The 25,963-nt window shown below is 39.0% G+C and overlaps 1 protein-coding gene across 1 annotated transcript in view; it reads right to left on the reverse strand.

Annotated features, from left to right (window-relative positions):
* LOC122790655 (exonuclease mut-7 homolog) overlaps positions 1 to 14,218 on the reverse strand; it is a gene marked incomplete in the record, with an annotated part of 2,442,473 nt that extends 2,428,255 nt beyond the window's left edge. The window contains 1 exon segment of the mRNA XM_044058180.1: positions 14,114 to 14,218. Coding sequence (XP_043914115.1) covers positions 14,114 to 14,165 — 52 coding nt within the window.
* Between the last annotated feature and the right edge of the window lie 11,745 nt (positions 14,219 to 25,963).

Consider the following 25,963-nt stretch of genomic DNA (forward strand, 5'->3'; position numbering starts at 1 on the left):
AGGGGAAAGTCATTGTGACTGTTTCCTGTAAGGTTGAGACTTGTCCTCGCCTCCTTTTGGGGTTGAGGTGCCCCACTGTCGTTGTCTGTTTGAGCCTTGGGGTTGAGATCTGCCTCTTGAGGGTCTGTATCTGCCTCTCTGTGGCCTGTCTGACACTGGAAAGGACCAATTCTTTGTTGGCCAATTTCTGCTAAATCGAGGTGGCTGTACCTGTAAGAAATCCTTGACTGTTTGCATAGATTTAGCTTTATCCTCCATTTTCTTTAACACCTCTTCTGCCTTTACATCAAACAAGGAATCATGCTGTAAAGGAGCATCCAATAATTGTGCCTTAACATGATCAGGTAAACTCTGTTCTTTTAACCAAGCATGCCTTTGAATCACAGAACCTGTAACTGCAGCTCTACAAGAGGCCTCTAAAGAATCAAAACCACATTGCAGAGTATGCTTTCCCACCTGTTCAACTGCATGCAATAAATCCTGCATTTCTTTACAATCAGGAGCTTCTGAGCTTGCAAGCATTTTCTGTTTTAACTGAGCCATTAAATATTGTTGGTACTTACGCATGTGAAACTGGCAATTTAAAGCTCTTACTGCTAAAGTTGCAGAAGTGTATACTTTCTTCCCCCATCTATCCAAAGCTCTGGAATCTGTCAGAGGGTACTGGATTTTTTGCAATGGAAGCCTTAACCCCTTTTGGACCCTGGGAAATAGTTTCTGGATCAGCAGAAGGGTTTTTAAAGAAACTTGTGAGAGTCAGGGACTCTATAATACCTATCTGGCTTGGCTGGTGCAGGGGGCAAAGAATCAGGAGATAAGCTGGATTCAGAGAACACATCATCCACAATATCTAGCACAGGTGGAATAGCCAGCAGCCTGTGCTGAGGCAATAAAAGGAAATCCCTGAGCCTTTTCTTGGATTCTGAGTAATCCTGACTTTCCCAATGGAAATGTTCCCTCATGGTATGTAAAGTATCCCCAAAAGAATAATCCTCAGGAGGAGAGGTTGAAGGGATAGATTCTTCAGCATCAGAGTCCTCATAGGGGGGTAGAGAGTATCCCTGGTCTGAAGAGGAATCAGAGGAAATGGAAACCTGATCAGAGGAATCATAGTCTGTATCCTGCCTAGGCCTTTTCTCAGGAGGGGGATGGGAAACCCTGATTAGAGTAATGAGGTCTTCGGACATTTTAAGCATCTGTTTCTTAGGCATGGAGGACTGTCCAGGAGAATGCTGTACTTGTTTCTTTGTCTTTAATGGTACTTTTGTCTTGGCTGTTGTTTTAATGGTAAGTTGTGAAGGTCTGAAAACACCCTCAGAAGCCGATGCCTGCTCAGCGGCTCCGGACCTATCTGAGGGATTAGCTTCCGAAGGCCCAATACATTGAGTTTCCAGAAGCCTAGTTGTCTCCACGTGGGAGTTGGAGGCAGCCTGTGGCTCTAAGGTAGCGGGTGTCAGGGGCTGCGAAAGCACCTCACTGAGAACCGGCGACTGGCCTTGAAGAGGTTTCGTCGTCGGTTTTGGACCTCGGATGCCTGTCTTTATCCTTGTCCTTGCGATTTTTCGGTATTGCGGTCGTCGGTTGATCCGACGGCATAGTATAATTGAACCTTCAGCCAAAGTAGTGCAAAGCAAAATCAAAACGTCTTTTTATAGTGTGTTTGTTAAATCTAGCACAAAACCGATAACTAGTGAAGTCATGATCAGGTCCTAGGCATGGAATACAATAAATGTTTAAGCAGGAAGACCACGAAACCAAGTAAAAACGCTGCTCGTTCAGTTAAAGACAAGAAATTTAATAAATCCCAAAGGTGCGATACACAAAACACGAACTTCAATGGTTAAGCGCTTTCATCTGCAATCAACAGATTTCATCAGAACCAAGAAATTCCCACAAATACAACAATATATAGCAACTTTGGCGCCAAACAGTAAATTGATTCATTATTGACAATCAATAAATTAAACTAAACAATCATGGATGCAGGTAAATATAATGTTCTGCATTGTAACAAAACCAATGTATTTGAACATGAGTGATTTCCTTGTAAAACTGTTTCCAAACATTAAAAACATTAAAAACAATACAAACAGAGATGAATGTTCTAAAAAATATATATATAATATGTCTCCTATAATGTAAAAAATAGAAATCTTGTGCAATAATTGTTCCTATCACAATGTATGGTGGAGAAATTCTAGGTGAAACCTCCAAGAAGTTCTTAACAAGTTCATAACAAGTTCTTAACAAGGCTGCTGAAAGCCAGAAGTACCCCAAAGGCTACATAAAACTACATTGAACTAACACTTGTAAACTATCCAAGTGCCTATATAAATAGTATGACAAATACATAAAAATATAAAAATGTAAATAAATAGTATAATAAATGTATAGCACAAAGCACAAAACTAACTGAATGTTTAACATACCTAATTATAAATGCCATAATGAATAAATATGAATGAAAATAGAATATAAATCCATAAATTCATAAATTTGTAATGGGAATATGTTGTAGATGAGTTGTAAATGAGGAGAAAGATATATATATATGTGTGTTAACTATCCATAATCAGAAAAGGTTTGATACTGATATGATCATTCAGGCCAGGCTTGATCGTGGCATTGCATAATATTTGCCATTTACTCTCTAGTGCAGCTAAATAACATTTCCAATTTCCAGTTGAAGAAATATGATCAATGAGATCAATAATGGTGAAACGGAAGGAATGTTCAACACCATAGTCCAGTATATGTCTACTGAGTGCATTATTGGGGTCCTGTTTTCTAATCCTATAAGTATGTTCATATATTCTGGTCTTCAATTTTCTCTCTGTTTTTCCGATATAATAAGCATCACATACTACACAGGTGGCAATATAAACTACCCTCGAGGTGTTACAATTTCCCCCCTTACTTTTTAAACAGTTGGCTGTGATGTTTTACAACTTAACTAACCTATTTACATTAATAAACTTGCATTGCTTGCAAACTCCACATTTTCTAGTGTGTATATTTCGTGCAGATTCCTCCGGAATATTCTTTTTCATTTCTAACATTCTTTTGATATTGTAGGAGGTTTGATATACAAAATTGGGTTTATGTCCAATACATTTCCCAATATCTTCTGAAGTAGAAAACAGATTCCAATGTTTTAATATGATCTCTTTTAAAACATTAATGTATGGACTAAATGTGAGTACACATATACAACCTCCTAATGTTTTGTTGTTCACCTTAGAAATAAAAGGCTTACCCAATAAAGGAAGAAACTTTTTGCCCCATTCTCTCATAACATAATCCTTAATGGGTATCATCAAATCATCAGGGTATCCTCTTTTGGTGAACATGTCATATATATTATTTAACTCAATTACCATATTTTCCTCATTAGATGACATTCTAGCAGCACGTATACATTGGCCTTTAAAAACATTTTTAAAAATGTGTGGTGGATGGCAACTATTAAACCAAAGGTAGTCATTTGAAAAGGTTGCTTTTCTAAAAATCTTTGATTGAAATTCCTTCCCCGTAGAATAAACATAGGTATCTAAATAGGCTATACCTTCTTGGTTCATATTATAAGTGAACTTTAAAAAATCAGTGGTATTGTTTAAATACTCAATAAATTCACTTATCAATTCAACAGGTCCCTTCCATAAAATGAACAAATCATCTAGGTACCTGGTGTAATGTACTATATACCTATAATATTTACTTGAAAACAAACTGTGATTCCCATTCGAGCATCACTAAATTGGCAAAATTGGGCAAGAAGCACCCATGGCCACCCCTCGCCTCTGTTTAAACAGTTCACCCTGAAACTGGAGGTAATTATGATCAAGGACTAAACGCATCATGTCCACTATCAAGTTTATTTTCTCAAAACTCAGCCCTGAAAATTTCTTAAGGCTGTTGAAAAAATAATCCAGTCCTTTCTCCCTGGGAATACAGGAGAAAAGATCAACTACGACGATAGTTATAAAAGTTAACTCATCATGCCAAATCAAGGGTGTTAACTTGCACAAAAACGACCAAGAGTCCTTGGTAAGATGCTCCACGTTGTTATATACATGCTTGGTCCATCTATCTATGGTAACCCCTAACTTGAAAGTTTTAGACCTAGACCCAGAAATTATAGGTCTAAAAGGAGGTTTGCTAATATTCTTATGTATTTTAGGTATCCCTATTATAGAAGCTATCTTGGGAAATTCAACTCTAATGTATTCATAAGTGTCATTAGATATCCTATTGTCAAGTAGGAATTCCTCGATTGCAAGATCTATACGCTTGTATCCAATATTAACTTGGTTAAGGGATACCTCCTCGTAGTTGCCAGATAGATGTAAAATATCCAATATTTCCTGATTATAGTTGATGGTGTTAAATACAACTATCCCTCCCCCTTTGTCGGGCTTCATGACCCTAATATCCTTGTTGTTAATAACTTGGTTTAAACATTCCCTCTCCGACTGTGATAGATTGTCTTGAAGTCCAATGGACAAGGCTGAAGTGTTTCTTTTAATACGGTTTTGTAGCCAATAAATGTCCTGTGTAACAAGTTTTTCATATTGGGCTACTATAGAGTGATACCCTGGAACATAAACACTTTTTTTCTTTGGAGTATTGACTTGATGACATCCTTGTGGCACATCCGTGCTTTCTGTATGAACATTGGTACTTCCATTTGTAGGCTCATTAAATTGTATAGCCAAGTTCATTCTCCTACAGAATAATTTAATTTCTTTAATAGTGTCAAATATACTGAACTTGGCGGTCGGTATAAATTTCATGCCTTTGCTAAACAATGAGCAAAAATCTTCGGAAATGCAAGTATCAGTGTAATTGTATACCTTCAAACCACTATATGTCACTACCTTGTAATTGTCATTAGTAGACAAGCCCGCTGTACTAAAAATAGGGTCCACTGCAGTGACCTGAGCTTCACTCACAACATCACAATTGGTAATAACATTTTCTAAAACTTTCTTCTGTAAGTTTTGGGAGCTTGATGGTATCTTCCTCCTTGAAAATTTTCTTCATCATGACTCAACCAGGTATCCTTGCGTCCCCTATACACAAATTCATCCCTCTTATTTGAACGTGCAAAACTAGATTTTTTCTGGGGCCATATATATGCTCTATGTTGTTTGTATGATAACATGTCTCTATCAATCTTGTTGTTCTTTCTGTTAAAAATAGTGGCTGCTTTATTTTCCACCGAACTGAATTGTTTGTGGTACAAATCGTACAACATATTCCCATTACAAATTTATGAATTTATGGATTTATATTCTATTTTCATTCATATTTATTCATTATGGCATCTATAATTAGGTATGTTAAACATTCAGTTAGTTTTGTGCTTTGTGCTATACATTTATTATACTATTTATTTACATTTTTATATTTTTATGTATTTGTCATACTATTTATATAGGCACTTGGATAGTTTACAAGTGTTAGTTCAATGTAGTTTTATGTAGCCTTTGGGGTACTTCTGGCTTTCAGCAGCCTTGTTAAGAACTTGTTACGAACTTGTTAAGAACTTCTTGGAGGTTTCACCTAGAATTTCTCCACCATACATTGTGATAGGAACAATTATTGCACAAGATTTCTATTTTTTACATTATAGGAGACATATTATATATATTTTTTTTAGAACATTCATCTCTGTTTGTATTGTTTTTAATGTTTTTAATGTTTGGAAACAGTTTTACAAGGAAATCACTCATGTTCAAATACATTGGTTTTGTTACAATGCAGAACATTATATTTACCTGCATCCATGATTGTTTAGTTTAATTTATTGATTGTCAATAATGAATCAATTTACTGTTTGGCGCCAAAGTTGCTATATATTGTTGTATTTGTGGGAATTTCTTGGTTCTGATGAAATCTGTTGATTGCAGATGAAAGCGCTTAACCATTGAAGTTCGTGTTTTGTGTATCGCACCTTTGGGATTTATTAAATTTCTTGTCTTTAACTGAACGAGCAGCGTTTTTACTTGGTTTCGTGGTCTTCCTGCTTAAACATTTAGGTTTTCTTCACTGCTTCCGTTATTCAGTTGTATGGAATACAATAAGACTGGAAGTCCTTATGAGGTATTTGCTTCCCACAAGAAATACAATTAACTTTTTCTGACATCGGTCTGAGGCAAGAAAAAAGTTTCCCCAACGGGGTACTTAGCTTTATTGAAGACTTTGAATCTGAAATTCGACTTCGAAAATCTCAGGAGTCAGCCGACTGGCACTTGCGAACTGCTTCTGCTTCGGACACCGCGCGGCAAGAGAGACCGAAGAAAATGGCGTTGGATGCATCTTATATACCCCTGGCGCACTGATGTCAGGGAAGAAGCGACAGCAACCGATGCCGGACCAAGACTTTGGAACTCTGGCCGACTGCGGGACCGCCTGAAGGCAGGATAACCCAAGTGTAATGACTGCAGCAGTGTAACACGAACATCTTGTGTATACCGCCTACCTGTACCTGGCTACAATGTTCAATAGTACCCCACTCTGGTATAGTTGACAAACTCATCACACTGGGCATAATATCCCCTACACAAGTCACTGGATTGCCAGCTGGCTCAGACAGGACCCAGGAAGTTAGGATTGGTGATACCAGCTCTACTAAGCGACCAGCCACCAGCAAGGCACCTCAAGGTTCCATGCTGAGATCACTCCTATTTGGCATCTACTTCTCAGAGGCACTGTGGTGCTATCTTGGTGTCAGGAGTGCACCCCCACACATGGAAGGTGCAGGGGGATTGCTCACCCTCCCACCCCTCCTGTAAAAAGCATGTTTTTTCGATGCTTTGTGGATCGATGTTTTGGTTTCCAACAATTAAGTTTCTGTATGATCGACCAATTGTCAATTCAACAGAAGGTTATGCTTTCAGCAGCAGGCAATCTTCAGCTAAAGCTGCAAGAAAGTATCTTGAGCATGTGCTTGGGCTACTGATAAACTCTCGATTAACGGCAATAAAACTAAAGTCATGCTCACCCTGCATTAACATCACTCTCTAAAGCAAATTTTATCAAAGATAAATAATAATTCAATCCCCAATGTTATCAAATGAAAGTTTCAGGTTAACCATCACTAAATTTTAATATTCACCATTCATACAGATTTTGCCACCATTACAGTACTATCCCAGCTTAAATCCTGCTACAGAATCTCTCACCTTCTTATACATTCATAGGTGTGCACTAGGCTAACTACCACAAGGGCCTTTTTATGCCTAGCCATGCATCCCAAATCTCTGACAAGTTCAAAAACTATAAGCAGGAATTCAGGAGATGAAACATTTACAAACAAGGGTCTGGGAGATGAACAATTTACAGGCTAGCTGTGTGGATTAGAGACAAAAGTGCCAAAGCAGGGTGAATTTCTGGTTCCCCACCCAACTGTCCAAGTTATACTTGAATTGCTTTAGGGAGGAACTCTACTTCACTTGGATGGGAAGCCTGTTCCACAGAAGGGGGACTTTCTGAGATACATACCTGCAGGTCCTATTTAGATCACAGGTAAGGTTAAGGTCTTTTGAATGGGTATATTTTGGTGCTGTTTTACAGATATGCAGGAGGTCCATCAGAGTTTGGTCTGATGATGCCTTGTACACTAGGCAAAGACCTCCCCTGAACAGCCTGCAGGAGACAGAATACAGGGCTAGGGCTTAGAGGCGGTCTTGCACAGGATATGTTATTTATGTTCGGTACTCTTTTAGTTAGAAAACTCTGTGGATGTTCCAACTGTTGGATGTATTTGGTTAGGTACATAAGATGGGGGTACTGTACTCAGTGATAGGTCTGATAAGTGCCAAATACAGTGGAACAATGACAACTTTGAACCTAGATACTGTATGTTTGCAAGCTGCGCAGCACAGAATGAATGTCTCACTACCATAGACATGAGATGGTCAAAGACTAGATTACTGTTTATGTGTGTCCCCAATACTGGACTACTGATTCAACTCTGAGGAAAGTGTTGTCTGTCTTCCTGAAGGATGCTATTATGCATTTCTTGGCATTTAGTTTTAGTCCATGATTCTCACACCAGTTTGTCTCAGCCCTTCTTGGAGAACCTTAGTGTCAGTGGAGGATTCTATGACTGCTCCTAATTTGCAATCATTGGATAGTTTGCTCAGCCAATGGCTCTTGATGCTGCCCTTGATTTCAAACAAGTAGGTGCCAAAAAGAAAGAAGTGGTTCACAGGACCAGTCCTTCAGGTACTCCACTGGTGGCTGGTCTCTTTTTAGAGGCAGACTCCCCAATTCTAACTTCCTGGGTCCTGTCAGTGAGCCACTGGCTATCTGTCTGAAGGTTAGTAAGGATGGGAGTGCCATAAAAAAGTGTGCAGAGGAGATAAGTAGTGGCAAGTGTAGCTTTAATTGTGTTTGTGAAAAAGTTTTTGCTCCATAAAGCATCCCTAGTTTTTGATGATTTTTTTTTTCTGCAATTTTGTATATGCTCCGCTATCATCCCTATGAGGAGCGATGGTTGTATTATCAACAGCAGACTTTAAAAAAATGGTTTTTCTTGAGAGAAGGATTTGGAGAAAAAAGTGGCATTTTTTTAGGTTGTGAGCCATGTTTCAACTGCTGGTAAAAGCTTCCTAAGTAATTTTGGGAGGTCTGCCATGTTGGCAACAAGGCGAATGAATGTGGCATTATCTGTGTAATTTGTTAGGGAGGCATGTTGTGTGGATGTGTGGAGGGTGCTGGTGAGAATGTTAAAGAGGAGAGGACCAAGCATACAGCCTTGTGGTACACTAGGGATGAATGGATGGCATGGGCAGAGTGAGTGAGTGGAGTGCCATTTTACTGACAGATACCTATTGGATAGGTTGCTTTTGAACCTTAAAGTCTCAAGTATGTTCTAGGCCTGTAATGACAATTTAGAAATTTCTGCAGCTTTTATTGCTACTCTAGTTAAAATGGGGACTTTACAGTTGGATAGTCCCACTCAACAAACATTAATTACATCTTGTTTACTTTATCATGTTTTTACATTGCATTATAGTAAATGCTGCTGCTTCTGTGATGCAGAGTTTAATTACAATTAATGAGAAGAGGCTGCTTTGCTGCTGCTTTACTCAGTTACAAAAGAAAGACAAAAATTAAGCCTTAAGCATAAATACACATATTGAACATTTTGGAAGAAAGCCATTTCATCTACAACACACTTTTAGGATGTGGGAGGAAACCGAACCACTTACTGAAAATCCACATAGACAAAGAAAAGACATTCAGAGAGGCAAGCAAAGATCAGGGTGTGCACAATTAGCTCCAAATGGCTACCAGTAACTGCTACAGCCATGCTCCTACTCAAATATTTGTCACTCGAACTACTTTACTGCACATGCAACTGACCTCTAACACATACACTTTAACACAGGCAGACAAAATATTCTCTACGTTCTTCTACAATGTCATCTGTTTGTCAAGAACCTATTACAAGGTAACAGGTGAACAAGCCTTTTCAAAACTTGCACCCGCAGCATGGAACTCATTAAAAAGAAAAGAAATTAAGTATATTCAAAAAATTTTCTTAGTAATGAATACAAGTGCCAGTGCTCTGAAAAATGGTAAATCAGGCCTACAGCAACGAGTTAATATTTGCACATCTAAACACTGTTATTTCTAAACTGCATCAGTACAGTATTTTGTTACACCATGTACATATGTAAAAACTGCTTTCTATTCCTTAACTTCTAGGTATTCTTTCTAAAAACCTATATGAAACTATCTTTGTCACTGGTATTGAATCGCACCTTTAAAGTGCCACTCCACCATTGTTCTACAGACGAACTGTCACACACACTGAATTGTTCAGACAGAACTGAAACTATCTGTTGAAACTTATGAATGCCTATCTGTCCCTGGTCGTGGCTGAAAATAGTTTGTGAACCATCCAGTCAACAAAGTAAATGAATGACTAAATGAATGAATGAATGAATAAATAGTTTCTTTTTTTCAGCCTGTACCAGGTGGCGATGATGGCGGTAGGAGGCCCATGTTGGAAATCCTTCATGGATGTCCATGCAAAGTGTGTCCACTGTGCTCTGTCCTGCTAGTAGGAATGTAAGCATGTGCTATAGTGATGCATGTAATGAGCCAATGAACTTTTATATGTGTTATGCTGGCTTTCCAGTACATACTGCTTTATGGCACATGATCTTGCAGAAAGAGTATATACGTCAAAATTCTGAGATCTGCAGTCCCTGCTACATACTTCTGTAATGTCATTTGTCATATCTCTATACATGTACCTGTAAATGGAGAAAACTTCTTTGCAGACATGATGCAAAAAATGCAACAAGCACAGAGATGCACATGGTACTTCCTGAGTGAGTAGATAAGCTAGCGGTACCAGCACATGAAAAGCTGTAGCAGCAGTGTTACCATATGGTAAAAAGCAATTCCCCAATGTTGGATCCATTTCCGGAATTTTTTTGTAAAGTGGAAGAGGTATACCCAAGGATGTACTGATGTGCCATGGGGAATTCCATAAGAAATACTGGTGAGACAGCATTTCCAAAAATTTTCCAGCAAGATGCATGTTGGTGTGACTTTAAGATTAACGTCTTCTGCCATTATCTAACACTGTCATATCGTACATAACCTGCATCCTACTAGACAGTAATATGCAACATTGATTCTGTTTCTGAATGGTATTGCAGCAAATCAATGTGCACAAGAAAAATACATAAATTCATGGGGAATTGTTTGCTAATCACCAGGGTTATTCTGTATGATAAGAATTAAATTACATTTCACATAAGGGGGATGTATGTCCTGTAAAGGATATTCCAGCATTTCATCCACCCATGCAGTGCTGTTTGTGTGTTCCTACTGAAGTGTTTTTTTCTATGCTGTCTTTTCTAGATTGCCAATTCCAATGCCTGCTCCAACGGTTAGACTGGTTTGTATGGACCTGTGTATTATCTGTGCAGCTGTAACACTACTGGATGGTGCTCGCGGTTCTACTGCATGCAGTGCTGTAGTTGCGGGGGTGTCTGGTCTGTAGTTATAAGGCACTGCTTTGGTCCGTTCATAAGGTTTGTTAAGTATGACTATGTCAGCTCTCTTCCTGTGATAACAGCATCTCTTGCTTTATGCTGTATACAGCCCATTATTCAGCTGGTATACGGGCTTGTGTTACAGGGACTGTGTTAAAACAAGTTTCCTGATATAACTTGTGTGTGTCATTTATCATGCAAGTTGCTATAACATCTCTAAGCTGTAACGGTCACACGTTAAGTACTGAATGTATATGCCTCCCAATTGCAATGCTTTTGTCTGCTGTTAATGCTTCTTCTTTGCATTTCACTGGATAATAATCTCAAGTATGAAGACAGTATTTCGTGGTCAGAAAGTACACTGATGTGGTTGTATACAGGCATTACGCGATGTAGCTTGTTGCCATAACTGTGCTTTGCAGTATCAGACTTGGTGTTTTTCTCAGATTCAAACCAAGTACTATATACTAGACCAGAGTGTATGCATACTGCAGATGTGCAGGTTGCCAGCACTAACATGTGGTGTCACTTTATTGGCTAACTTGCAGAAACTGGTTTTATCCTACAGGGCCAACTGCGCTTACTGTGCAGTTATGTGACTATGGAATCAGTAAATACAAGTAAGGAGATGTGGGACCACACTGGGTGGTGGAGCCCCCCCCCCCCCCCAAATCAAGTAAATGCCTCATTTGTGTGTTTTTACTCCCCCAGCACATATAAAAGTCTGATTTCATTGTATATGCAACTGGGCTTACAATGGAGTAAGTGCATTCTGTGTTTTCATAGTCAATGCTTTTTGTTTAACTAAGTGAATGTCAATGTTTTAAGTTTTTGACATTTGCTTATACAACCATATTCTATTATTATAAGCCTCATTAATAACCCACAGAAGCGTAAAGTATCAGGCAATAAAATACGACTGCCAGTTAGGTATCTGTAAGCAGTCATTGAAGCCAATGGATTCATCCTCTTTGACCCTCTTGAAACTACAAAACTTTCAGTATGCTTCTGTTATGTCTGCCTTGAAATGCAAGCTAAACAGAAGTTCGTGCAAACCAACAGAAAGCCCTGTATGGATCTAATAAACGCTTTATGAAGAACTGCTTTAAGATAAATATTGTTTCACTGAATAGCTTTTTATTTCTGGGAAACTTACCATCTGATGTGTCATATCCTGGTCCAGAAAAATAAATTAGACATTTCCCATCAACAGCAGCAATTTACTTTTCACGTTGTCAATGATGGAAGAGACAGATAAGGAGGCAGACAGTATGAAATGTTCCAGAAAAGAGGAAGAGATATTCTCAAGAAAGGCTTACTTAAAATACCAATTCATGCAATAAATATGCAAATGTAATGAGGTATCCATGGAAACCCCACAGTCGACAGATACTTGTCTTAAGTCAATGACTCCTAGGTCTCATCGAACGAGTCAAGTGGGACAACCAAATCAACAGACATGAAACGAAAATCAGTGGTGGTATTTACTTTTTGTTGACCAGTTAGTCCCATTAAAGATAATCTGTTTCGGGAAAGTTCAAGGTGGCATTCATACTGTCAAGTATAAATCTGGTCCAGGACACCAAGGGGTTTCCCTTTTTGTAGAATAAAGTCTGGGACACACTGGAACGAACTGGTGAAGTTAAGGAAATTATTTATCAGGCTGGAAATGGATAAAAGAGAATGAAAACAAAAGGCTAAAGGGAAAAAGAAAATGCTAAAGGTTTGTTGACGTATGCTGTACATTTTAGATGGAGCTGTCATATGCATCTGGTACAATGCTAAAATTAATACTGTTTCTTCCTTTTTTGCATACACAATGTTACTATATTAAAAATATACTCTTTTTGGAAAGTAGTACAGAATCATTTACAGCATTATGAGCTACCAGTAACTTCTACATGCAGATGACACAATTTTTTAACATCTCATCTGAAAGGCTAGCTCATGACAGATGCAGCACCTACCAACCACCCCACCCCATGCTGTGTTACAATATCAGTACTTGAAAATGAATTATAACAACAGATATGGGAGCAGAACCCACAGCTATCTCTCTCAAGTGAACCTCATTACGAGGAACGTACCTCATTTGGGGTCTTAAAAAAATTCCTAACACTGAATGTGTGACAGACTTTTTCAATGTGGAACTTTGAGGAACATGAACTTTTTAAGTGAAATCCATGGTAAGTAGAAGTTAATCATATTAATTCATTAAAGGATCTTCCTTATGAGTAAAACCAGCATATTTTAACCATCCTATGACCTTCCTAGTTGAAGTTGTTAATAAGCCATTAGTATGTGTTCCACATTTTGCCCATTTGTTCCACATTATGAACGTGAGTGTTCCTCATTTTGGAGATGGAAGGTTGAGAGCTATGCCCACAGCTTTCTGATCTTACAATATCAATGTAAAGTACTCAACCTCCTGAGGCACTGTCATTGACTGAATTTGAAATATCTTGGGTGAATCCAAGTGGAAGATAACAGTTCAGCTGACCTGAAATATTAACAGAAAATGATAACGCTCCTCAAATGCAAAAGGGGAAGAGAAAACCAGTAAATGCATTGTAGTAAAAGGCATAGGCAAACTGATTATTACACAGGATGGGGACATTGCTCACAGCCCAAAATGATCATAAAACATCTGGCAATACAGCTTATATCTCAGGTAAACACATTATGAAGATAAAAACAGGCACCTTCTGTTTAAAGGGCCTGTCATTTGCAATGAAAGATCACAGAAACAGCTGTCACTGTAACAGCAGGATACACCAATGTCCTCTCATCTGGTTACAATCATGACTACTTACACAGCTCAGGAGATGCAGCAGAAATCAAGGGAAGTGTCAAACATTTCTTTCAAATGTGAAGCCCACTGTAGCCTGTTTGTTTAAGATAACACAAAGCATTGCATTCACCAATATCCTGTCATTAGCTACTGGTCACACTTCTAAACAAAAAGATGGCTTTAGATCACGTTGACAGGAAAGACCGAGCACTTGTTTAAATATCCTGCCCAGCTGCAATTTCCCAAAAACAGTAACATCAAGCTGTATCTAACCAAATGGAAATAACATTTAAAGTACCTTCTGTAACTGTACTGAAGTTCGTTTCTGTATTCATTGCAGGGCAGTCCATTTCCTTGTATACAGCCAGAACTATGGCAGTTTGAATGTCGGATTCTAAAAGAAAAGCACAAAGACCTTGTCAGAGGGTATCTAAATTACAGATGACAAAAATACAGAGGGTGTCATCACACAGAATACTGGGAATTTGAAGACAAGTTATAATTCATACAAGAATCAAGAGTCTGAGAAAAAAAATGGGAATGTATGCATCTGATACCAGCAAAACAATATTAATAAAGTTTGATTTTTCAAACTGCAAGAAAATCGTAGAACCCTGAAGTTTGTGGTTGGCACCTCACCAGTAAAAGAGGTAATTTAAACCTGATCCAGCTTTATGACTGGGTTGCATGTAAACATGAGAGGGAGTAACCCACAGCTATAGTCCTCCTGCACTTGAACAAGCCACCGGGATGGATAAAACTGGACAACATGGAGTAGGAACAAGACAAATAAACAGGACAACTGCAATTTTCAATTGTAGGACAAAGTGTTGTGATGAGTAGACCGTGAGAGGAATTAGGAAGGTAAATAGTGGAGTACCACAAGGGTCTGTGTCCTAGTTCAAAGTACTCTTCAGCGTATTTGCCTCAGCATATCTTAAGGAACAGAGAACAGGCACAGCCTCTCTGCCAGTAACAAAGATAGGTGCAGCAAAGGAGGGTAAAATGAAGAGTCTAGGGAAGACTTGGAATGGCTGAATGACTTGCAAAGCGCTGCTCTTTGACTGAAACAGCCCTAGTGTGAAGGATTAGCTTATGGCAATACAATTAATAGTAAATTAGCTGCAGGAGTACCTGCAAATCTTAGTCGCACTTGGACAGGATGACCAGGAGCAGAGAGAGCAGTGGCAGCAATGCATACAATTATGGAGAATGGCCTCATGGTGACAAGAGTCCAGAAGCAAAGAGGTAATGTTTCCACTTCTCTTGGTTGTGGTAAGACCATATCTTGGAGTACTGAACATAGTTCTTGGAAGCCACATAAGGAGGACGACAACAAGCTGCTGGAAGAAATGCAAAGGAAAGTCACCAGAAGGATCTGTGGAAAGGAACAGAAGGGGCATAGCCAGAGACTAGAGGAGCTACAGCTCTTCTTGTGCACAAAATCATCATTAGGGAGACATGAAGGGATCATCCTGAACAGAAAGTAAAGAAAGTGAAGGAGGCAGCAGATGTGGCAAACTGTCTGAAGTAAACATTCTTCAGACCTCTGAAAATTTTTTCACAGAGAGGGTGGAAAACTTGGACTGAACTACTAAAATGGAGGTGTTCAAGGAATTCACAGTAGCATTCAAGCGACACTGGATACATTCAAAAAGGATGAGGGGAATGCATGAGTGGATAGATGTAGCATGCTAAATACACTTCAGTAGCAGACTGTTTATTTCCTTCTGCTATCATGCAAATGCGACAGAAAGTTTGGACTCTGTAAAATGAAAAGGCAAGTGAATGGGTTTGCACTAACATATTTCAGGAATACTAAATGACATGGTACATTTTTCAGCACATATTGTCATATTTAAATGCGAATTAGGAGTTAGGTTTTTCATACACCCATGACATACTAATATCTTATGATAAACTACACATCCATCATGAAAAAGGCATTTAATAAGATGCTACAGTTTCAGAAGAGCAGACTGAGTCAGCTTTTCCAGCACAAAATATCAGTCCCATGGAGGAAGCAGCTCCCTTATATGCATGTGTGCGTGTGTGTATTGGGAGGAGCAAAAAAAAAAAAAAAAACACACCGGTTCCCTTAAAAAGGGCTTTAAACATTTTAAGGGAAGTCAGAAAAGGCCAGTAACTGAGAAACCTAACAGATGGACAGAGTAGTCAAATGTACTTTGAACAGCTGAAGTCTCAAGTCAAACATTTCTAAAATTCCTCAGGATAATGGACATTTGTTTTGGCAATACCCTTGTGCACAGAGGCATCCTGATGCTTGAAAGAGTGAATCCAGTTTCTTAGAAAGGCAGGAGAGGATAGACTGTAGCAACTGTAGCATAGTCATATGCAATGACTTCTCTCAAGTTCTCTGGAACAAAGATATTCAAGTCACAAGGATCTAATATGGCTCGACTCCTGCAACTTCTTGGGTACCAAAAATAACGTAGAGTAAATGACTTACCCTTGTTAATCCTCTGGGACAACTTGGATAGCCATTTCCTGTATATAGCTTTTGTACCTCTTTCCTTGCTTGTTCTTTCTAATGGGATGGGAAATTTGGCTATGCGACTGATAGGCACTGTGGTCAGGACCTGAACGGCATGAAGTATTTTTGATGAGCTCTGTTATCCATTGACCACTGGATAAATTTGGATAATGGAAGAGGTGAAGACAGACTACCTACTAGACAGATGGTAAGTATTAGAGTCGCAACCTCTTTGGAGGACCCATCATTTCCCTGGATATGCTTACATTCACAGCTCTCAGATGGTAGGTATTAGAGTCACGACCTCTTTGGAGGACCCATTATTTCCCCTGGATATGCTTACATTCACAGCTCTCAGACTAGTGACATTACCAACTCTTGGGAAAGGACTGATTTAATCTTGCATCATATTGGTGTGGACTTTGTAGGGCACATTGAAGTTTTCTCCAACTCCTTTGCATCCTCAGAAATGAATGTTGTGGACAGTAAAAGTGACCCCAGCCAGTGAAAGAGGTATCCTTCCTCCATCATGTCCATGGACATGCTGGTTAATTTAAGATCCAAACTGTAAGGGTCCCCCAGACGGATGCACCCTTAAACATTGTTTTTTCTGTCCTCACTGGAAGTAGTAAGGTACATCCAGGAGTGTCGGTGTGTACGTACACAAGCTCCTGTTGCCCTTACATCCCCATCTGTGGCATTAAATGTTACCCGCACCGTGTGACTGATGGCCACAGAAGAAATGGAATCCCGACTTATAAACTTCTCTTCCACAGAATCACTGGGGAGACTGTCAGCAATATACATAACTTCATCAAAGATGTTCTACTGAAATAAAACATCTGGGTAAAACAAATCAGCAACTTAAGACACAAAAGAGAAGGATGCAAAGGGCCACTTTCCATGCATACCCAATGCCATAAACCCCCTCTCAGGAGGGCAAACAGTCTAAAGCTGAGAGGTAGGAATCCTCTTCAGAGCACGTTTATATCACGTTATCGAAAAATGAAAATAGTGAACGCTATTTCATCGGCCCCAAAACATCTAAACATGAAAATATTGAAAATTCTGAACAGCGAATTTCTTCCCATGGAAAAAATTCGCTGCTCCGAAACACACACACAGAACACAAGCACATCAAACAAACAGCAACCACACCCATACACTTAAATTCCTACATCTAATGCTACACTAAACTAAACATACACTATCTACCCACTTACCTTAAGCCAAACCCTAACCCTAAGGTCAGTCACTATCGCACACACACCTAACCTGCACCCTAACCCTAACTCACTTAACCCGCCCCTAATGTACAAACAATCGCACACTTACCTGAACCCAACCAGTAACTTTCCACCACAGTGCTAAGAATAGCAAAGGCAGAGAAATAGCCAACCGAATTCTTTCCAGAGGAAAGAATTCGCTGTTCTGCAGCTTCGCTATTCTTAGCGTTTGCTGAATAGTGTTCGATATCAGAACATTCAAAGTTTTAATACTTCGATGTTCTGATATAGACTCTTCAGAGCAATTGTATAGGGAGTCACAACTGGCCGGGAAACAAGTGTCTATCCATACTGCACAGTCTGGCAGAGAGCTAAAAAAACAGGTTAACTTTCTCAGGCACAAGGCTATGGTGCCCTGGTTATCTCAAGAAGCCTTTACCACATCTCTTATAATGTCCACCTATCAGCAGACCACCCAGAAAGATGTCCGGTGAGATCAAAAGGCAACCTGAAGTCTTCTGTGGGGAAAAGAGTTCCCAAGATGACCAATTCCCCCTTCTTCACCATCTCCAAGACATCACTGAATCTACGATTCTTCAGAGGGGAAGAAGAAAATGGACCCTTTATCTTCATCTTCATCTCCCATGCAGGATCAACATGAGGAGACTTTCTGGTGCTTTTCTTTGGAATCCGCTACATATGAAGAAGAAAACGTGTGCATTCATGTGAAATGACCTGCAGATGGAGGCCTACAGGCTGACTGCGAAGTACCCAGGAGCATATCTTCTTAGGAAACCTGCAATGAGCTGGAAAGGTTCATCTTCTGTGACTGACTGATTGTTGCTGGTCTACCCAATAGTTGAAGAAGTGATGCTGAACCTGCTCGAGTTTGAGCCTCAGCTGTATGGCCTGTTTAAGGCCTAATGGAACCAATAATGGGGCTCACAACACAGTCAAGGTTGGTGCTGAAAGTGTTAGAAAGGGTAATGTTACATCCCCTAAAGGCAGGGCAGAACCAACAACAGACATTGTTAGAAGGGGAATTTCATGCCACTGTCAACTGCACTGACCTGTTCAAGGTCAGAAGAGCAGACACTGGAAAATTTGCATTCACCAGATAGCATTCTGGCGCATAAAGCAGAGAAATCATCAAATCACCTAGACCAGTTTTCTGAGAGCTTACACTGGATCCAACTTCATGCCTCTCAAACTAACAAGCAAGGAAAGGGATAGAACTCATCTGTCCATAATGAAACTCTACAATGGCTTTACCAAGCTCTGCAAACCTGATAGAAGAACACTGGAGGGGATGAACAAAAAGCCCCTTGAAGTGGAGAGTTCGCAAACACTACTAGTAAAGCAGGTGTGACTGTAGAAAACACCACCTCCAATGGAAAAGGAACAGCAGGGGAGAGAATACTCCATCCTAGTTGCTTGGAAACCAGTACTTGTAAAATAATCCATCTCTCTGATTCAAACTTAGTGCAATCAGCTTTAATGACTCACTGCTTAACAGACTTTGACAACTTAATTAAAAGGTCTTTTAGAAGACTAAACAGACCTAAATGAATAAGATTTCACTGAAGGAAAAGGCTAGGTGAAGGAAAGAGACTCCCTATTCCTGTCTAGAGCAACTGTAGAAACAACTGGGAAAGGATGTGGCTTTAATAAGAAGACAAGAGCTGCTTTTTCCATCTTCATAAGGTCAGATTATTAAAGCTGGAATGAACATCACATGTTTCAGATAAATGTTGAGAACTTCAGCAAAACACTCATTTGTGCGACTGTCAGCATGGGTATGCTGTCTGCAGGAGTCACGCTTACTTGATGAAGAAGGCATAATGGCAAGAAACAGACTAAAGCCCTAAAATATGAAAAAAAAAGGGGAAGAAGGCAATGCCCTCACTGTAGAAAAAGAAACAAATGAATCTACAATAAAGCCAGAAGAAAACAGAATAATTAGAAGAAAAACATTCTCAAGTAGCACAGGCCATTTGTGATCTAACTGAAGAGAGTTTAGTGGCAAGAAGAAACAAGAAACAGACGAGAAGCACAACTGATCAGGCGTAGGAAAAGGTAAGGCAAATCTGGAAGAAAAAGGAAAACACAAAGAAATACAAATCCAAAACTAGCCTACAGCCATTTTGGAGCCAACCAAACAAGTTTAGTGGCAGAAAGCAACAGGAAGGAGCTTGAGGACAGATGTGCAAGGAATTATAGGTAGTGAGAGATGCAAAAATAGTCTGGGAAATTTTAATCTACCAAGCAGAACTTGCACAGAGCATCCTAGTCCTGAATTAGATGAAGACTGATCTTCCTTAGCAGTTCACATTCTACAAATGCCTGTGACAAAGAAACTAGGATGCACTGAAGACCCAACTAGACCAGGAATCTCGCTATCATCTATGTTTTGTCCATCTTGAAAGGAAAGAAGGCATGTCATGGTTCAGAGGCATGCAAAAGAACCTCATAGCTCTGTTTTACTTAAGAAAGGGAAGTTATAAAAGCAAGTGACAAGTGGAGTACCACAGGGTTCAGTCCTGGGACCTCGCTTGTTTGGTATCTACGTCTCTGAAGTACAGGCTAACACAGAAGGCCTTTGGCTAACAAAGCTCGCAGATGACTGCAAACTAGGAGCCACAGTCGAGTCCCCAAATGATGTGGCTATCCTACAGAAGGGCCTCACTGAGACAGATGCCTGGTATCAGAGCCATGGCCTCAAGCTCAATGCCAAAAAGTGCATTGTCATTCCCTTTGGTAAAAGCTCTGTACCCATGAACTACCACATAGACGGCAGCCTACATAACGCCGAATGTGTGATAAGAGACCTTGGGACCCAGGTGGGCAGTAGTCCCTCCTTTGATAATCACATCGCCACAGTAGACAGGAAATACTTCTATGTGGCACACCTCATCACATAAGGGTTCTCTCATCTAGGAAAAAAGAGGTCATTGCTCCCCTCTACTTGGCACTCAGACCCATTATAGAGACAACTCCACTTTTGGAATGAACCTCACAAGACATCTGCAGCAGCTGGAAAGGCCACAGTAGTACCTCACAAAGAGGATTACTGGCCTCAAACAGATGCCCTACACTGACAGTCTCAAAAAACTCCAGCTTTACTCCGTAGCATATCGCCTACTCCGAGGTGATCTCTGCCTAACATATAAAACTATGTCAAACCCAGAGCTGTTGGACATGCTTCACCTAAAGAAATCCCAATCCCTCTGAGCTACACACTTTAGGGACCTAAACCTTGTCATCACAATAAAAAGGACATGCTGGAGGGATAGATTCCTGTCTCAGAGACTTCCCATACTCTGGGACAAGCTACCCATCTATGTCAAGCTAAGATCCTCATTTGCACTCTTCAAGAAAAATCTTGATGTGCGGATGGGAAATAGGAAATACACCCCGGGGATCACTTCTGCGTCTCTGCTCGACAGGGGCACAGGAAAATAACTTTCTTGGCTGGCGTAAGCCAGGGAACCTTGTTGGCTAGGCTTACTTAGGCCCTTGGGCCAAGAGCCTAGTACCTGCCTATGAACCTAAAATATCTCTGCAGTCTCCCAAAAAGCACAACTGGGGTAGAAGTATACCAACAGCAAAACACAAACAGCTTTCAGTATTTGATGAAAGGACCTTTTTGTCAGAATACAGTTTTGGTGACTGTCTTTATTTAACCAGTTTCCATTAAATATGCCATCAAGTGAAATGCTATGGAGCTGTTCCCACTGCACATAAAACAGTACTAAATCAAAATAGTTTCACCAGAAATGATCCACACCCAACAAGAGATATCAGATGGTTCAGCAAATAACTTGTCTCTTGTCTTTTCTTAGACCTTTCAAAAGTCATTGACACTGTGTCTCACTCACTTCTACTATCTAAACTGTCTAACCTTAACTTCTCTACATCTGCTGTTTCCTGGTTTTCCAGCTATTTTATTTACCGACTGCAATCAGTTAAATGGCTTTCTGCTCCCCCCTGTTAAAATAGGAGTCCCACAAGGCTCTACTTGATGTATTACTTTTTAATATCTTTACCAATCAGCTCCACACTTCCTGCCCCCAATCTTCCCTGGTACAATATGCTGACGACTCACCAGTCATTACTACTCTTGACACCCGCTCAGAACTTATATCCACTACCCAGGCTTCTCTTAACTTAGTAAAATCCTGGCTCTCAAAAAAAATCGGCTTATTCTGAATCCAAAGAAAACCAAGCTCCTACTTTTCCTACCCAAAAATCTCAACCACCTTAAACACACCTTCTCTATTCAGTCTCTCAACAACACTCCCATAGAAGTAGAATCCAGCTCAAAACTCTTAGATGTCATTGTAGATGATCAACTTAAGTATGACTTACATGTCAATAACTGTATTTAGAAGACTCACTTAAAACTCGGCCTCCTGTATAGAAATAAAAAGTTTCTCACTAACAAGGCAAAAGTTACTCTATATAATGCTTACCTCCTACCAAGTCTATTGTATAGCTCACAAATCCTAACAAACCTCAACTCCTCCCTTCTTACTCAACTAGAATCAATATATAATAAAGTAGCTAGATTTGCAGCAAACCACACATATAAATCCCATCACTGCCTCTCACTAAAATACTTAAACTGGCTAGAACTACCACATCAGATTCTCCTCTCTCCCCTCCTAATTATTCACTCTGTACTATGCTAGTCTTCCTACTGCCCCAGCTTATCTCCTCTTCTCTCTCATTACTCCCCCACCAGATCTCTACATACCTCAGACCAAAATCTTCTTCAAATCTACAAACCTAAAACAAAAATGGGCAGCAACCTCTATAGTTACCAGCCTACCATTTATTGGAATAGGCTTCCATTAGAAATTAGGTCCCTCAATAAACAATTCAAAACATCCACCAAGAAATACTTAAAATGTCACTGGCCCTGTTCTTGCATCTGTCCCTCTTAACTGTATCATTACTCCCCAAAACAGTGCTCAATCTACATAATATACTACTTTGCTTAGCAGATCTCTTCTACTTACCTATCCGCTGGCCACTTAGTCTTCTTTTCCTCTTTCTTGCACCTGTCATCTCTTAACATGAACAGTGACCTCCAAAAATTTCTACTCAACGTAAGTATCTCTCATCTCTCTCCTACATCCACATTACACAGTAACAGTAAACACATGAGAATCATTATTCTTATTGCTTTATATTACTACACTGTATTTCTTTGTTTTAATAACACATATATTGACTTGTACTGTAAATAGTTTTTTTGCTTTTTAATGGTCATTTTCAATTAATGTTTTTTGTGGAGCTTTTCTCCCTGGGCCGCCACTGAAAAAGGGCTGCTATAGCTCAGTCGGACATTCCCGGTCAACAAATGTAAAATAAACTAATTCTAGATTACCTGTAATTGTTCCTTACTTAGATCTTTATAAAACTTAGGACACTTTATCCAACATTAAGTAAATCCATATGTTTATTACTGATGCCTACGGTCAAACTGATGCATTCACAGCTATTACACTGGTTGAAAAGCAATAATCATGGTGTTCCTTCATCTGGCTGTAAATACCAGTATAGTTTAGAGCAGTGAGTTACAGACTGTCTTCCAGTATCCGAACCATTCATTTAAGTGGGCACAGCAAGCATTAGGACTGAACAGTATTTAGACTGCAGTAATCAGACTGCTGCTACTATTATATGTGATAATTAATCCCAAACTCAATATATAAAAATATTGACCGGCTGGGATATTGATTACACTTTAAGTTCAAGTACAAATAAATGAAAAAGAAATCTGTATTTCAGTGGGAATAATCTGCATGCTTCATACACATTATGCAACTATTAGTTAGATGCGGTAAGTGAAGACCAACAGTTAAACACATAAGATTAAACCTTTGAGTGGACAATAAGTTTTGCTCTCAAATTCAGGTTTACAATCTTTTAGTCTCCAGTTGCATACCGTGCAACTCTGAGCAAGTTGCTTTACCTCAGTGCTCTCTCATCTCTCTTCCCAATGTCATTTCTCTCTAGTGCATTTACCTGCTTAACAAACATTTGGTGTTCACATTTCTGAGGACCAAGTTCTCCAAATACATAAAACTAAGACAGCTATCAATATCAACATATTAAAACACATTGAGAATAGGTCTAAAAAAGTTTTATTTCATTATATGCATCTGTTTAGATACCTCAGCATCTCTTTATTCTGCTTTAGAAATAAGTGATGAAATCAGAAACAAGTACATTCACAGAAAAACAAAGAAAACAGTGGAATGGAAGAGGCTCTAATATGCAGACAGAGAGAAGTATGGTGAATGATTTGCCTGTCAAACCAGAAACAAAAAGAATGAAAAGCTAATCATTCAAAGTGAAACTATACATGACTGAGTATAATACAACAAATTAGTATGAACTAGACCTGGGTGCACTCAAAAGAATTTATGAACAATAAAGTAAGCGCTTTCGTACAGGACAATACCTCTACTTCATCAGACAAATAAGACGATACTAAATAATATCCTTATATACACTCTCCCAAAATGCAACTCCAATAACCTCTTTGTTTGCTTCTTTCAGCTTTTCTCGGTTAGGGGTCGCCACAGCGGAACTCCAGTCCGCTAATGATTGGCAGTAGATTTTTACGTGCCGAGTTGCCAGCCCTGACGCACAACCTTCAACGAAGGTATGCCCATTCACGCACGTCTCCACACAGAAGACGTTCTAGCTGAGAATCGAACCGGACAGCGTCTTACTGTGAGGTGACAATACTACCGCAGCACCACCACCACAGTCATGATTAATTAATGCATTAATTACATTAAACAAAGAGCAGCAGATAACACCTGAAAGAAAACTGTTTAAAAAATATAAGTAGAAATGGAAAAAAAAAAGTGTATATATATATATATATATATATATATATATATATATATATATATATATATATATATACATACATATATATATATATATATATATATATATATATATAAAACCATGCCTAATAAATGAATAAATATATGTTAGAATACATACAATTGAATACAAACTTTCTTATGAACTAATAGAATGTTTAAAAATAAATAAATATGAATAAATGAAAAATGAATGAAGAATTTACAAATAGAAAATTTATGCATAAAAGTACTGCATAAAAATGTGTAGTTGGTGATAGCAAAAATTCTGTACGAATCCATTCAACAGTTTGATAAATGTGTTGAATATGTGTTGATACACGGCTACTAAAACTGAATAAAATTAATTATGGAATAATTATGTAAAATTATGAAATTTAATCCTTACGGAGATGCTTGTAGCAGGAATACAGTCAGTATCTAATGAGGCTATGGAGCACATTTCATTAATTCCTGGATACCAGCAAGCACACATAGGCGCGCACACACACAAATATGGATATGGTCAAATCATCTATCAGCATCTCCCCAAGCCATTTGGAGAAAGCGGAGATCCTACAAGAACCTATTATGATTCAGGAAGGGCATACAGATTCCACACAAAACGCACCCCAACACTAACAGTAAGTAGTAAATATTAAATGGGTTTAAATACTAAACCCATCGAATACCCTTATAACAACTTTGACGTTCTAGTAATACGGCTCAGAATCAACTCAAAGAAAAATATTACCATAATAGCCACTTGCATACCTCCCAATAATACTCCCATTGTCAATGAGGAACTCGTAGCCTGGACAGCCTCAACCTACACCCATGGAACCATGATTACAGGCGACTTTTAAACTGGAACTCTTGCACTGGTGATAACCTCTCTCCCTTCATAAATCTACATGTTTTTTCCCAAACAATCCAGTTTCCCACACAAACAGATAAACATAGCAAAAGGAAATCCATCTTAGACTGGTCCCTTATCAATAGTACTACTCACAGAGCTCTCTCTCCGGATACCTTCCAAATAATTTAAGTGACAATAGACCTACCTACTTAATCCGGCATCAGCTCATCTCACCCAGAACTATAGTTTACAAAGTCATACGAAATACCAAAAACTTCTCCAATGAAGCATTCAAAGACATGCTCAATAAATGCAACTTGACGCCACTCCATCTCCAACTTGACCAGGCCGTAACATACTTTAATGGTACATTTCTAGGTATTCTAAATAGCTTAGCACCAACTCGTACATGTGTTAAAAATAAGAGATTGCCCTGAATATCAAAATAAACCATTAAACTTCAAAAATTAAGGGATAAAATCTGGTATCAATACCAAAAATCAAAAAACAATAAAACTCTGCTAGCATACCAGCACCTCCACAAGCAAACAAAAAACTCCTCAAACTAGACAAAAAACAACATACTATACAACTATGCAAAACAAATATGAAAACAATTCCCAAAAAGTTCTGGCAAACAATTAACTCACTCCTCCACCCAGGTAAAGCTACAATTCCAGAA

This window comes from Protopterus annectens, chromosome 16.part0 (assembly GCF_019279795.1).
Source record: "Protopterus annectens isolate FY-2018-M chromosome 16.part0, PAN1.0, whole genome shotgun sequence".
NCBI lineage: Eukaryota > Metazoa > Chordata > Ceratodontiformes > Protopteridae > Protopterus > Protopterus annectens.